Source organism: Protopterus annectens, chromosome 10.part0 (assembly GCF_019279795.1).
Source record: "Protopterus annectens isolate FY-2018-M chromosome 10.part0, PAN1.0, whole genome shotgun sequence".
Lineage (NCBI taxonomy): Eukaryota > Metazoa > Chordata > Ceratodontiformes > Protopteridae > Protopterus > Protopterus annectens.
In genome coordinates this window covers 1,358,631,109-1,358,646,572 of record NC_056744.1, presented here as the reverse complement: position 1 = coordinate 1,358,646,572, position 15,464 = coordinate 1,358,631,109, and the positions used below count along the sequence as shown (strand labels likewise).

General features: G+C 36.3%; 1 protein-coding gene across 1 annotated transcript in view; it reads left to right on the top strand.

Moving 5' to 3' along the window:
- The window catches only part of LOC122813600 (vitellogenin-like), an 88,652-nt gene that overhangs the window by 49,429 nt on the left and 23,759 nt on the right, over positions 1-15,464 (top strand). Inside the window, exons 20-23 of the mRNA XM_044086013.1 lie at positions 112-241; positions 323-551; positions 651-829; positions 9,542-10,057. Coding sequence (XP_043941948.1) covers positions 112-241; positions 323-551; positions 651-829; positions 9,542-10,057 — 1,054 coding nt within the window. The remainder of the gene's footprint in view (positions 1-111; positions 242-322; positions 552-650; positions 830-9,541; positions 10,058-15,464) is intronic.

Below are 15,464 nucleotides of genomic sequence, written 5' to 3'. Positions count from 1 at the left end.
GATGTTACACTTTTTCAGTACCTAGAGATATAGATGCAATGATGGCTCAAGTACTCCTCTGATAGCACATTTCTGTATTTATGGGCTAAGAGTTTCTAATTACATTTACAGAGCCCAGACATTTGCTGTGTCAGAAAATACTGAAGATCAGGATATGGCAAGACGAACCCCAGTGCTTCCCCCATCTGCTGACAGACAGTCCATCACAAAACAAGAATTTTCCTCCGGACAAATCTCAGCTGTAAGTAAAATGTGTGTAATAATTTAACGTATATATATTTTGAATGAACTGAGATTAATTTAAGCTTTTTTTCTGTTATAGGAACATCATAGTTATGAAAATACATTAATGAACTCAAAGTACAGTTCAAGTGATTCACAAAGACATTATTTATCCACCTATCAAAAAACCTACCAAGCTTGTGCAAAATTAGTGAACATAGCAGTGGAAGCTTGTATCAAGACTACATCACAATCTGGCACATTTATTAGGCATTCTCCTCTATACTTCCTGCTTGGAGAAAAGGATGTTCAGATTTCTCTTAAACCAGGTATGTCTATTATAAGAGTTCAGCCACTGTAATTTTCATACATGAGTAACTAAAACATGATCTTAATATCATGAACATTCTGAACACTTGTCTTTTCAGCCCACACTGAAGGATCTATTGAGAAAATACAAGTTGAAATTCAGGCAGGTGATAAAGCAGCTTCAAAAATAATCCGTTTAGTTGCTGAGGAGGAAGTCGATGCTGTTGAAGAGGAAGAGCCAAAAGGCAAAATGTCTCTCTTGACAGCAAAGCAGATTCTGAGAACTACATCACAAAAGGTAATTTTTGTACAAGTCCTAATCACATGTGGCACCCATCTTGACTAGGTTAATGGAAAACCTGCAAAATGTCAATAGTTTAATAATTATAAAATGTAGTCTAATGGCAAAATAGCTGGCCTATTCTTTCTCTCCTTCGTTCACTGATCTGTTAAACATTTTAGTTATTTTGTAAGCCACTGTGTCATGTTTATGTCAGAATGCCTAAACGTGATCCTTTCATAGATCTGATACCTGCCTGATAGTGACAGCACTGATGCTGACAAGTATTTCATACAGTGTGGCTGCATTTAGTTTCAGAGCTGGAGAAGTAAAGCATGTCACGACTTCTAAGCATGGTTAATGTTACCATTACTAGTACAACTTATGATCTACTGTGACATAAGGGTGTTTTTAGCTGCAATAGTTGGTTAAGCAGCTTTTTAAAAGTATTCATATAGTAACTGGTTAAGTGAATTGACCATCTAATTTAAAACATGACCCAGGCCACAAGCGTAAGAGTAAATACAAACTGTTTAGGGCACCTACTGAGGCAGCATATTTTTTGTGGTGAGAGGAACAAGGAGTGCCTAGAGAAAATTATGTAGACATGAGGATAGTACATGAATGCCATGCAGGCAGTAACCTGAAAACAGGATGGAATATTTTTTTTTCTTGAAACTGTGAGATACAGATCTTAACCATTTATATACTGCCCACTTTACTCCAGGTAATTTTGTATCCAATAACAAACTTCTCTGACACTTCGGCCAGAAACCTATTAACTTTAACATCAAATGTAGCCAACTGCACCCTCCTCCAGTATGGATAGCTTTATTCCCATTTTAGTTCCCTGGATTAAGAGTTAGGCCTATTTACAAAATATATTTTAACAAAAAAATGTCATTAGATACACTAAAACCAATTATTCTGGTGCCCTTAATTAAACCTTTAAAAATAATAAAGAACAATGTGTATTTTGTCTTAGGATAGATCAAAAACCTTTCCTGTAAAATATATTAGTGATATCTGAATTACTGTTTGATATTTCATAAACTGGCGCATCTGTAGACACAGATTTTAACAGATAATTTTATATGTAAGCCATGACAAATTAATGTAATGCAACACTTTGAATGAACAGATTCAAAGATGTTACTGCAGTTACGATTCAGAGGTAGCCCTTCCACAGCGCTGCACCAAGAAAAGGCCTACCCTAAATGCAAAAGAGGCATTCTGGAGGAATGGCCTATGCTAATTATCTCTGCTCTGTCTGTACAGATGCTTGCATTAAGACATTTATGCAGCTGAACAGAATTGCATGGCTTTGTAACAGGGGTGTAGCTAGGATTTTCAAATTTGTACTGACAGCTCTCAAACTGCTACCCCCCTCCCCAGCCAAGCTACGGCCATTCTTGTAATTCACGGTTCGTTCTTTTAGTGTCGATGAAGAGGCATTCGCTGTAATGCTTCTTCAATAATATAATATAAATTCACTCAAAATCGGTTCCTTGAATTGAAAATTAACCTGAAATGTCAGTTCTTTGAAAAATGCAGCATGGCAGTTGGGGTAGAGACTTTATACTTTTGTTTTCTGTAACTAAGGTACAGGTTTTGAGCTTGAGTAAATTACTAACCACCTGCTACCACTAACTAGGATGTTTCATTCACACACACACACCCCTACCTACCTCTTAGTGCAAGAAATATGGACAAAGCATAAAATAAACAGGGACAGACATTAAATAATGTTCTCATGAACTCAGAAAGTTGCTAGAATAACAGGATTTGTGCTAGTATGAGAAAGTTGCTAGAATAACAGGATTTGTGCTAGTATGAATTTTTCTAAAGGACATTACGTCTGAAGCTCAAATGTCTGTCATTATTTAGCAACTTCAGCCTTCAATGATTTTCTAGAAAATCACAAAATTTATGAGGAACAGACAAAAAATATGGGGCAAAAATCTGGACATTCTGCAAAATGTGGACAGTTGAGAGGTATGCTACCTACCACACACACACACACACACACACACACACACACACACACACACACACACACACACACACACACACACACACACCTCTCAACCTCTTACAGCAACAAACTCATAAATAAAACTGAGGCAAAGGCCCAAAAATAAGGACATTTTTTTTAAATATTGTTCTTATAAACATAGAAAGATAATAGAATAGTAGTAGGTCTTGCATCAGTACGAATTTTCTGAAAGGTATGAAATCTGAAACTGAAATGTCTGCATTATTTTCTAACTTCAGTCTTTAACAATTTGCCACTAATTTGCCAGAAAACTGCAATTTTATGAAAAACGGACCAAAAATGTGATGCAAAAATATAAAATTGCCAGACAATACAGCTGGGAATCTGTCAAAGGAGGGACACCATTTTAATATGAGCACAGTTAACTTAGAGCAGCTGACAAAATTAGAGAATCTACATGCATTTCTGAAATAAAAGTAATGTATAACTCTGATCATTACAGTTATTTATAAAAGTAAAGTAAACCCTCCATGTTTTCTTCCAAAATTGTAATTTTGTGGAGGGATCATTAGGGGAAGAGCAACATTTTGAGCCAAAATCAGGGACAGTTGAGGTTTGGCTATGCCTAATTCTATAAAGCAATTTATTTGCATGTACCTCTCAACCTGTTAATGCAATAAATCTGGACAAGGCCAAATATATTGAGGGAACATAAACAGTACTAAAAATTGCTCTTGTATAAACTGGGACAGTTGATAGAACAGGTCTTATTTTAGCATGCATTTTTCTGAAGGTTATAAAGTCTGAAACTAGTGTGTCATTATTTAGTGACTTACTTCCTAAATCATTTGCCAGAAAACCACAAATTTTGAGGAACAAACCAAAAATAAGAAGCAAAAAAATCTATTCATTCTTTGAAAATCTGGACAGTTGGGAGGTATAGTTCAGCTGGGGCTGTCTAAGTTTGCCGCCCTTCCCCCTCACAAAACCATGGTCGAGTGGAGCCTCCCCCTGCAGCCATTCCAATGATCCATTACTTTGCTATTTCACTCCATTTACCATAAACACTAATGTGCATACTGATTTACTTCTATGATGATTTGAACTTCATTTGAAAGTTTTATTTTGCATTTTACAGCACAAACACTAAGACATCTGCTAAACAAACTTGGCATTAAAACTTCTCTGCCCTTGAAACTCACATTCATTGAAACAACATTAAAACCCACATTCAAAGAAAAATACATTTTACCCGTGGCAGATAAAAATGAATTCTGGGCTGCTTTTAAATCATAGGCCCCTTGCATATGAAACATACATGTGATCTTTGATACACCTTCCTATTGCTTTGCACATTTTTCCAGTAAACAATGAAACAAAACTGCCCAATTCAGAACATTTCCATCATAAAAGTCTACTCAAACTTCTACAGTCCATCATTATCAGTAAATAATATGCACAATCTCTGAAGTAGTAAAAAAAGTCATCTAAATAATTCCACGTTAAATAAATCTAACTAATGAAGAGGTTGCTGCTAGCAATCACCTTTATATTTCATGGCTTCACCGAAAAATAAAGTGCCTGATGCCCCTGAGGAATAAATTGCCTAAATTACATTAAAAATAAGCTAGTAATATTGCAATAGGAAATGGATGGCAAACTGATAACAGGCTCATAGTTAGTGTCTTAACTTTCAGTACAGCAGCATTCACCCCTTATGGGAGTAGAACCAACAACCTTCTGCATTAAAAGCAAGTACACAACATGTTGTGCTACTAGCAATGTTACCCGATTTAGCATAATCAGCACTAAACTTCTCTTCCCCTGCAGCTCTCAGCTCCTTGTAAAATCTACGCAATACTCAACTACATCTCAACTTCGCAGCACAAAAGTCTGGAAAAAGCCAAATTTATTGGGGTGGGTCAAAAGGGCAAAAAACAGGAACACATTAAACATTGCTTGTATAATCTTGGAAAGCTGCTAGAATAAAATGCTGTGTTACCATCATACATTTTACTGCCAAGGTCACTGTGCAAAATAGTCAGAACAACATATCACTATGCCAAATCACCTGCTTTGTGAAAGAGAGGAAGACTGAAACTTAAATGGCTATCATTTAATGAATTCAGTTCTCACCATAGCTGTCAACCTCTTAGCACAAAACACCTGGACAAACCCAGTAATGAGGGAATACAGCCCTCAAACATATTCAGTGAATTCAGTTCTTGCCATAGCTGTCAACCTTAGCACAAAAAACCTGGACAAAGCCAATAACAGGGTATTACAGTCCCAAAAATAAGGACAAATTTCAAATAGTCATAAACTTAAAAATATTGCTATAAAAAAAGGTTGTGTTACTATATATTTATTGCTAGAATAAAAAGTTGTTTTACTACGTATTTTCTGAAGAATATGAAGTCTGCAATTCAAATGCCTGTCAATTTTACTTCTGACGAAACAAAAACAATTTTCAGCAGAGGCCCAGGGAGAAATATTGTAGACACATGTCTTTGTAAAATGGCAGGACACCAGAGCAAATCCACACAAACACAGGGATAAGATGCAGACTCCACACAGAAGGCACTACAGCCAAGAATCAAACCAGAAAACCTATAGCTGTGAGGCAACAATACTGCCACTGCACCATCAAATATGTAAGGAAGTAAACATTTAGACACCTGAAGTCTGAAATTTAAATGCCTGTCAGTTTGTTAATCAGGACAGTCTGACTTGGAACAAAAAAAAAAACAATTCTCAGCAGGAAAAAATAATGCAGTCATGTCTTTGTAACATGGGAGGACACAAAAGCAAACCCCACAAACATAGGGAGAAGATACAGACCCCCCCACAAAGAAGGCACCCCAGCCAAGAACCAAACCCAAGAACCTACAGCTGTGAGGCATCAATGCTACATTGCTACCACTGCACCATCAAATTTCAAGCATTGCAATATTTAAAAACCACAGATATGAGGAATAGATCATCAGATCAAATATGAGGCAAAAATCTGCAATTTTTTTACAAATGGTGGTGGGTAGGGAATTCAGGTCTTTAACACCTGCATACAAGGTACAGGGTTCAAGCCTGAGGTATTCCCTACCACACCACCATGAGTAATCACCAGTACATCCCACCTGGGGCATTTACACACACACACACACACACACACACACACACACACACACACCTTACTCACTAACCCTCAGTTGCAAGACCTTCTAAATAAAATCCTTAGTTGAAGCGAGGCCAACATAATGTGTAAATCCTCCTGCTCGACCAACATAACGCTTATATCCTCCCACTCGAAAAGCATTTGAACCGGCCGGAAATACATGCGCGGTGAGCTCCATTTCGACTGGCTGCCCTGATGAGCTGACATCATCGTGCAGTAAAGCACGAAAATAAAACTGAAATCATGCCTCCCAACGTCCCTGCTTTGTAAGTATTATAGGCTGCCTGTGTTAATGCACATGGCTAAAAATTGTTCACCATCCCCCGCAAAAAAAATTCTGCTTTGTTTTACATAAAAAACAAAGATGGCATGAATGAGATAAGCCACCACTATTTAATGTAAGTGCTTTTGTACAAACAATAACATGTACTTCTTCAGACCCCTTTTGAAGTTTGCTTTGTTTTACATCTTCAGAGGATTACTTAAGAAATATACATATATATTATATATATATGTATATATATATATATATATATATATATATATATATATATATATATATATATACACGCATGATTATCTAATGTTCCACTGATATCCACTTTTGTAAACATGTAGAACAGTATCCACAATACTCTAAAATGGCAAATATTGGCAACACTACACATGTGCTGAGAAACAGCCTTGGTGCATAGAAAAACTAAAAAAAAAACCTAGGGGCAAGCCTATATGTACCCCTATATGGGGGCTGTACCACAACACCCCCTGCTAATTATATATGTTCTCCAACTCCAAGATCACACAAAACTGGGGAAAAGGAATATTCTGAAATCCTGAAAATTGTCTCGCACACCTGTCGACCATCTGTTTAGTTTACCAAATCAGATGACTAAACAGATGTCAACCAAACAAACTTTCAACCTAACCATCTGCACTTCTTTGTGTTTGTGTGTGTGTGTGTGTGTGTGTGTGTGCGCGTGTGTGTGTGTGTGTGTGTGTGTGTGTGTGTGTGTGTGTGTGTGTGTGTGTGTGTGCAGATGTAGAGAGATAAACATATAGATACAGATATCTCTCACATTTTTAAGAAAATAAGCTTTAAATATTTCTTTTATAATGAGCTATTCTCTACTAGGCAGGACTTCCTGTTACCAAGGCTGAGCCCCACATTTCTGTCTGTATTAGTGACTTACTTACAATGACATGGATGACAAAACACAGTTACTGGAACTGTTTAACTCCCATATCTGCAATTCTTTTCATAAAACATTACCTGAACAGTTACATTATACTGCCAAGCACCTTGCAGTCATGCATTTTCTGTTCCTTTCACCAGCATATTTCATGTTACATTCTTATTCTTGTTTATTAATATTTTTATGTCTTAAGACTTTTACTTCTGCCTTTTCCATGATAAATTCTTAATCCCTATTCTAACAGCCTTATTACTGATTTTAAAAGTAAATCATTTACTTATAATCAGATTCTCTCAGAGATATGGTATCGTTCATTACTACTGACACAGTCTGATGAAATTGTTCATGTCATTAAGTAACTGGCTACAAATTAGACAATCAGATCAATGAAAGAACAATGTTGCTGTAGTAGGGGAACCCATAATTAGAATGACGCTTCACTGAAGATAAAAGCCCAGTGGTTAAGTCACTTATAACTGGTGAGACTGCAGCTATAGACATCTAGAAGTTGATATCATAGCCAAGAATGTTGTAGGTGCACTTTTGTATAGCTGTATTATTAAAACAGAAAATAGCCTTTCATCTTTACCAGCAGAAATAGTGATAGCAAATCAAACACTGTCACCCCATTTCAGCCATGGCCTCAGATGTAGCCCACCATCAGGATGGATTAGATTTCTTGTAAAAGGAAGAAAGGCAGGGATAAATGGTACCAAACGTATGTGAAACCACAGCTATTATCCTTACAATGGAGTTCCTGGCATATGAAGTCAGTCAGTAGCATAGCTAGAAAGGGGCAAGAGAGGCAACTATCTCAGGTGCAAAGTGTTAGGGGGGTGCAATCAGCAGATCTGGATCTTTCTTTAACACAATACCATCTTTTAAAAGCTGGTAGTACATTTGCAGTCAAACCTTTGCACTGTAGCACTCCATGTCTGGTCTAAACTGTAGCAACCTGCTTGTTACATCATAGCAAGCAGGTTGCTACAGTTCAAAAGAAAAACAAAATCTTTTTTTTTTTTTAACTAACACCTCAGCACTGTAACACCTTTTTACAGATAGGGTATAAACTATAGCAACTGTTTCCTGCTGTTTAAAAGAAAAAAAAAATATTTTTTTAAACTAAAACTGCTCCATGCAGGCAGGGTGTAAACTGTAGTAACTAACTGTTTACTACATTTGTAGCAAGCAGTTTGCTTTGAAGTATTTTTGTTTTGAAACTAAAGTATGGGTGTTGTAGCGTTCCATGCAAGAAGGGTATAAACTATAGCAACTGTCTGCTACATCTGTACATTTGTAGCAGGAAGTTTGCTACAATTTAAAAATGAGAATTTTTTTTTAACTAAAGCATGACCACTGTAGTATTGCATGAAGGCAGGGTATGTTGAAGGAGGGTTGGGGGCAGGAGGCAGAGACACAGAAATGGGACCTGAATGGCTGGAGCAGGAAGGGGGAGCACGTCATGCATCTGGCCACCTGATTGGTGTGCCTACAGAAGGAATGTCTTTTGTTTTTTCTTTTGCTCTTGAATTCAAAAGCTGAGGGGGGTAGATCTAACTGCAATAAGCTGATTGCTTATTGACTGGCTTATTACAGTGAATAAAGTGTTTTTTTTTTTTTGTTCTTCATTTGAAGAGCTGAGGAGGTGGGCCTCTGATCCATAATACTGGCCCAGGGTACTGGCTGAACCAGATATGCTTTTGAAGTTAGTAGAAGATACTATTTCAGTGGCCTGAGGATCAGCCAGCCAGAAGCCATAAAAGACCAATAAGCAAACATTAAAACAACAGCAGTCTGGACTCAAGTAAAGTTATAAAGCTGTTCATGTAACAAAAATCACTCAGCATCTGTCTTCTAATGCTGTATGCTTATACTTTAAACAAGCTTCTTACCATGAATACTACCCCCTATCTCTCAATATCTAGAACTTTGCACAATATTTCTGATTATGTCTACTATATTTTGGTCTGTCCCCAGTAAAAGTTGTGATTTTTGTTTTGGTAAATCACAAAGGACTACATTCATTCAGTAATGTCAGACATTAGAGATTATTTAAAAAAGTATAGTGTTTGGGGGCTTATTTCTTCCCATTATATTTGGCTGTATCTAGAATTCTTCTGCAAAAAACTTGTGAGGTACAGACTACTCCTTATGTTGGTTTTCATAATATACTTGTAAACTATACCAAAATAAACACTTTGCATTCTTTACTTCCTTTACATGTCACCATCAATGCACACTTATCTTCAAGCACCCTGAACTCCTAACAAAAATATAAAAGCTTTTATTAATAAAGAGCATCATGGCATTTAGACATAGATGATGTGCTCTCACTAGATTTTAAGCAAAGTTTTTTTTTTAATCTATAGCAGCACAGCAGGAAACATGGAAACAGACACTCTAGTAGCTCATCTAGCAGTGAATCATGGAACTTCTACAACAGCAAGAAAGAAAGACAACAGCAGCAGGATCGAAATCAAGGACATAGGCAGCATTCACAAAATCAACACGAAAGGCAAAACAAGGGCAAAAGGAGGAGCAGCAGCAGTGAAGAAAGTAGTAACAGCAGCAGCAACAGCAGCAGCAGCAGCAGCAGCAATGAAAGTAGCAACAGACGCTCTAGTTCTTCATCAAGCTCTTCTGCTGAGGATCAGAGGAAGAAGCACCAATCAGTCTCACACAATATACACAAACCTAATAGGCAGCAACAACAAAAACAATCCAAACACAGAAAGCAGCAGAGCAGCAGCAGCAGTTCTAGCAGCAGCAGCAACAGTTCTAGCAGCAGCAGCAGCAGCAGCAGTTCTAGCAGCAGCAGCAACAGCAGCAGCAGCAACCGTAGGAAAGGAAGTAGGTGGAGTCACAGCAGCAAAGACCAGCAACAGGTAGTATTATAGTAGTTCTTTGCTCCCATAATTTTGAAGAGAAATAGCATGTTGCAAAGCGTTACAATTGTTTTAAGTTTAACCTGAGTGATAAGAGATTTTCTTTTTAACCCTGTAATAGTGAAGTGTAACTTTAGGTCAGTACAATGATTTCTGTAATATAAACAATGAAGGGAAAAAAGAGCACTGAGATATTTTTTCTAAACAAATTCATGCTAAGTGAGTCAAGCTCTACTTTGCATTTCTAAGAGATGATTCTCTTTGCGCACTACAATACCCCCAATTCCAACTCATTTTCACATAATTTTCTTTATAGGTATCATAGCCACACTGCCCTCTACCAACAACAGCCCAAAGGACAAAGACAGTGACACTCTTAAGTTATACAAGGGTCTAAAACAAATTCATCATGTACCATCATTCATTAATGCCTATTATACAATGACTGGCCATTAATATTCAAATACAAACACACTGATTGGTAAGCTGAACCAGGATGCCCATTGTAAATTGTGAATATAGCAACAGCAAAAAGTCCGGCTGCTAAAGTATCATTGAATGGCCAAACTTTCTTGAGTGAAACTTTACTATACATCACTTGTCAGGCATAAATACAATAAAAACAAAAACTGCAACTTCCAAACAGTCTGTAAAAAACCTTTATTAAAGCAATCTGAGTGCTTTCATCCAGACACAATTACAGACTTTATTAGATTATTCAGATCTCTGATGAAGTCTGTAATTATTTCTGGATGAAAGTGGTCAGATTGCGTTAATAAAGTTATTATTACAGACTACTTGGAAGTTGCAGTTTGTGTTTTTATTTTACTTATGTCTGACAAGTGATGTATAGTTAGGTTTCACAGTGAGAAGTTATTTTAGTGTGGAGTGAACATCGCAAGTCTGATCAGTTAACCTGAATGCTCAGGGTTGACTGATGTACCTTTTTCTTTTAAAATAAACATGTTGGGAAATATGCAGATATGCAAGACTTTATTGGGACATTTATTTAGAAAAAAATACTGTGGATGTAACAAACACATCGTGAAGTTGAGGCTTGAATTAGCAACAAAATTGCCTTTACTGACATAAATGGAAAGTAAATAATCCACACTGCTTTTTGTTAAGGACTGACTAACGTACATGGTGTAATCTCTTGCGATTTGACAAGAAGTCCATTCTCTGTTCAGTGTGGCCTGCTCACAGCAAATGAACTTGGAATTACCTGCCACACACACTTGTGTGTGTGTGTGTGTGTGTGTGTGTGTGTGTGTGTGTGTGTGTGTGTGTGTGTGTGTGTGTGTCTGTATTGGCACTTGGTTTATACTGGCTGTGTTACTGTTCTGAGTGATGTGAACACCTGTAGAGGTATATCTTTGTTAGCTGGGATATATATAAGCTTATTTGGTGTCCTTGCTGTACATTTATTTACTGTCTGTAGGTTACAGTTTTTTTTGGGAAAAAAAATAGTAGCAAAGAACATTATTTCTCTGTTGCTTGCATTATAAATGAGTGATGTACTGTTTAAGCCTGGGAATGTGTGTCCCATATGCATGCGCACTACAACCTCAAAGGGTAGAATCCATGGAAGAACACCACGGCAGCAGACATTATTTAAGAAAAGTAAATATTTTTTTCATAAATAATGTCATTTTATAAAAGCAATAACCCATGCTTGGGTGTGGGTAATGCTAGATTTATCCATGGTTGGCTTTGGTCACTTGGGCTTTGCCCTCCTGACCAATCCGTGCCAACCATGGGTAAATCCAGCATTACCCACACCCAGCCATGGGTTATTGCTATACTAATTAATGTACCACCCTCCATTTATATGTCACAGTTTAGTAACTCTTTGAGTTCACATATCTGCAAATTCATAAAACAGTCATTAATACATACAACAGCCATTTCTGTGCATATTTATACTACTAAATCAATCCTGATTTCTTCATACAGCCCTTCATATGACAACAGTTATGTTTACATCCACTTCTTAATTTTGCTACCATCCCTTAACATTTTACATGAAATAGTTCAGTTCTCCCTTTGGTATCTCAAGTTTCTACTCATCCATAATCCTTAACCACTCAATCCACAATCTTCTCTCTTATATAATTAGCAAAATCTTGTCATTTAATATTAATATATTTGCCTTCCTCCACAAAATGGTGATAATTTACTGTCATTTCTATCTTCTGCTTCCCTCACCTAGAAGACCTACCTGAAGCAACATAACCAACAGCACTGTTACTTGCATTACTTATTTCAAATGCAACTTTTACAGTGTCACTCAGCATAGTCAACTTAGCTTCAGCATTCCACCTAATAAATTGCTTCTAGACCTTTCTCCAAACTTTGCATACCTTACAGACATTTTCCTCTCTTAAAGCATAAAGTTCACATGACCTCCTGAGCATTCCAATCAATTGCACTTCCAAGAAAATGCTCCAAAGCCCTCTTTAAACTAGTTCCTATATTTCTACTATGCTTGCTATGTGAAACTAACCCTAGATCCATAACTAATCCCTTCCATTGCCATTCTTTTTTTACATTCTACAAGGTTACAAAATCCTGTCCTACCCCGTTCCCCATTCAAGAAGTTATAAAAACTATAACAAGTAAATGTATTTTTTATCAAGCATTTACAGTAAATAGTTAATGTCTCAGACCTACATTAGTATTTTTCTTGGGCGCAAATACATTTTTAATGTCTGACCAGGAAACAAAAGGTAGGTAAAGGCACCACTTAAACTACCTCCAATAATGAATTTTACTCAAATTAGCTTCTCATTAACATTTGTAGTCAAACGTCTCACCCTTATATCTGGCTGTAGCCTATCATACACTCTCCCTTCCATAAAAAAAATCAAAACCTCATTTTACAACTTGTAATTGTATGTTTTCTCTACATAGACCTCATCATACTAGAATATATTAGTGTGAATCTACTAGGGCAGATAAAATATTAATATATTCCTGGCTCACTGAGTACTTATTAAAGTAGTAAATGAACCACTGAGGTCAATTTCACACTGCATCAATTCATTTATAAGTAGGACACCACAAAAGGTCCCCAATTTAAAAAATATGGTCTGCATCAATAGTTTGCCCACCTGCATTTTCTTGCAAGCATTTCTTCAGATCTTTGGGTCAGATATTTTCCCATTTTAACTAGGCTGCTAAAACTCAGTCCAAAGAAATGGTTGTCAAGAGAACAAAAGCCATATTTACTCTTACGGACTGAGCCTGAAACATTGGCAAGTCTCTCAAACCCTAAAACATGCAGTAAATTCATTCCTCTGTGAAGAATATGAAGTCCTGCCTAAAAAGCAGTTCAGATTTCACAACACATCCCTTTCTTAATACTAGTAATCCACTTTCCTATCTCAACTTCAGTCTTCTCAAGACAGGAAAATATTATTATTGACCAAGTCTCCAGTTCCATCTCTGAAATCTCAGATTTCATGCATGCTAGCAATGTCTTTTATGTTCACTAACAACTTCCATGTGAACTTCTTAAAACTTCCAACAACACCATTTCCCATGCTGTAAAATTCTTCAAGGCACAATATTTGTTTTCCCTTTATTCTTTCTTCTACTTTCTTTATTAAAAAAAATTAAAAAAAAAATTTAAATCTTTCTTGACCAGTGTGGGAAAATGCTATTGTTATTCCCTCTTGCCAAAATATGGAAACCTTATTCTGCTGCTCACTACAAAAATATCCATCCTACCAACATTACCTAAGGTGATAGAAGATGTCATTTTTAATCAGTTGTGCTCTTGCATAGAAAAACATGCAGTATTGTTCATATATAGAAATGGCATCTGAACTGGTTGCTGCACAGTCACTGCAACATTCCAAACTACATTATTATTATCATCATTATTGTGGACAAGAAGAAACCTTATTGGTTCCATAATTATGGGCTTAATAAAGATTTTTGAACTTGATGATCTACTGTTCCATGACACTCTTTCAAGTGCTACCTCTAGTTAAATAATTACTTGTCAAAGTAAATCATTTTATATTAAATAGGTAAATTGCTTTAAAATGCACCTCAATTCTCAAGGAATCCCAAAAGCATCTGTGCTAGCCTCACTTCTGTATCCTTTTTTAACAATTTACTACCAATAGATTTACCAAAATTTTGAATTATACTCTATACTGATAACATGTTAAAATGCAAATCTATCTCCTGTTATAATTCCATTAAAAATGAAAGTGAACTTGCCTTAATGACAATCTGACTATAAGGTATGACCAATTTCTAAAAAAACAATAAACCAAAAGCAATGATAGCCCTACTGAATAAAACTTTCCAAGATACTACTATGTTGGTATACTGTGGACAGCAATAAAAATCCAGCAGAGCACATTAATGTTTTCAAGCATCTCGTATTCTGGCTTGATCATCATCTAAATTTCCATTATAACCTTGAGCAAACCTAATTTAGAATCCAAACACTCCTTTTCTAGATTTGAAAGGTTTCTCTCTTCTGTCCCACAAAGGTAGAAGAGCAGTTGGTAAAGGAATTCTGCCAGCATCAAAAGGTTAATCACCATAGCCATATACCTTGAGCACCATTGCAAAGTTTAGTTGATTTGATACACCCCCCTGAAAGTGGTTCATCCATGATGCTATCACGTAACATAGCAAATAAAGGGCCAACTCTCTTTGGCTAAACACCTTAAATTAGGTTATCATTTTAGTTGAAATTACTTTTATCCACAGTTTACTTAAGAATGTTTTTTTCTTTCTTTGTTTAACAAGGGATTTCATTGTAAACTTGAAGTAAGGATGAATATGCTAGTATAAAACTTTATAGGCATTTAAAAAAACAGTCTGTGCAAAAGATTCACTCTGTCAGACTGTGCGCAAAAGCATTAGATATGTCAATCACATGTGATTACCTGCTATGGAGTTCATTTTGTTTATTCTACACCTTAATGGGTTTTCGATGGATTTATTGATGGATGGATAGTTAAATGATTGTATGCATGTCATTAACAAGACTGAGATATGTTAAAAAGTATAATTTTAAATATTATACCCTTGCAAGAAAAATGTGAATGTTAAGTATTTGGATTTCTACAGATGACTATCAAAATGATAAAATGAACTATTGTATCTGATTTATGCTATAGAAAGACAGATGTGCTATATACCCAATAAGCAAATGTAGTCCATCATTAAAGGGTCTCATCAAATGGTAGGTTTTACAGAGAATATATGGAATCATTAGTTGTTTCCATGTAGATGCATATCAGAGTCTAAAAGGGAAAATCAAAACAAACACATAATGCAATGGTTGTGATTTATTGTTATTTCAGAATCTTCTGGTATGTCTATAGAGAAAAATGACACAATGCATCATCTGCAATGTGGCAGAACCATTGATGGCACT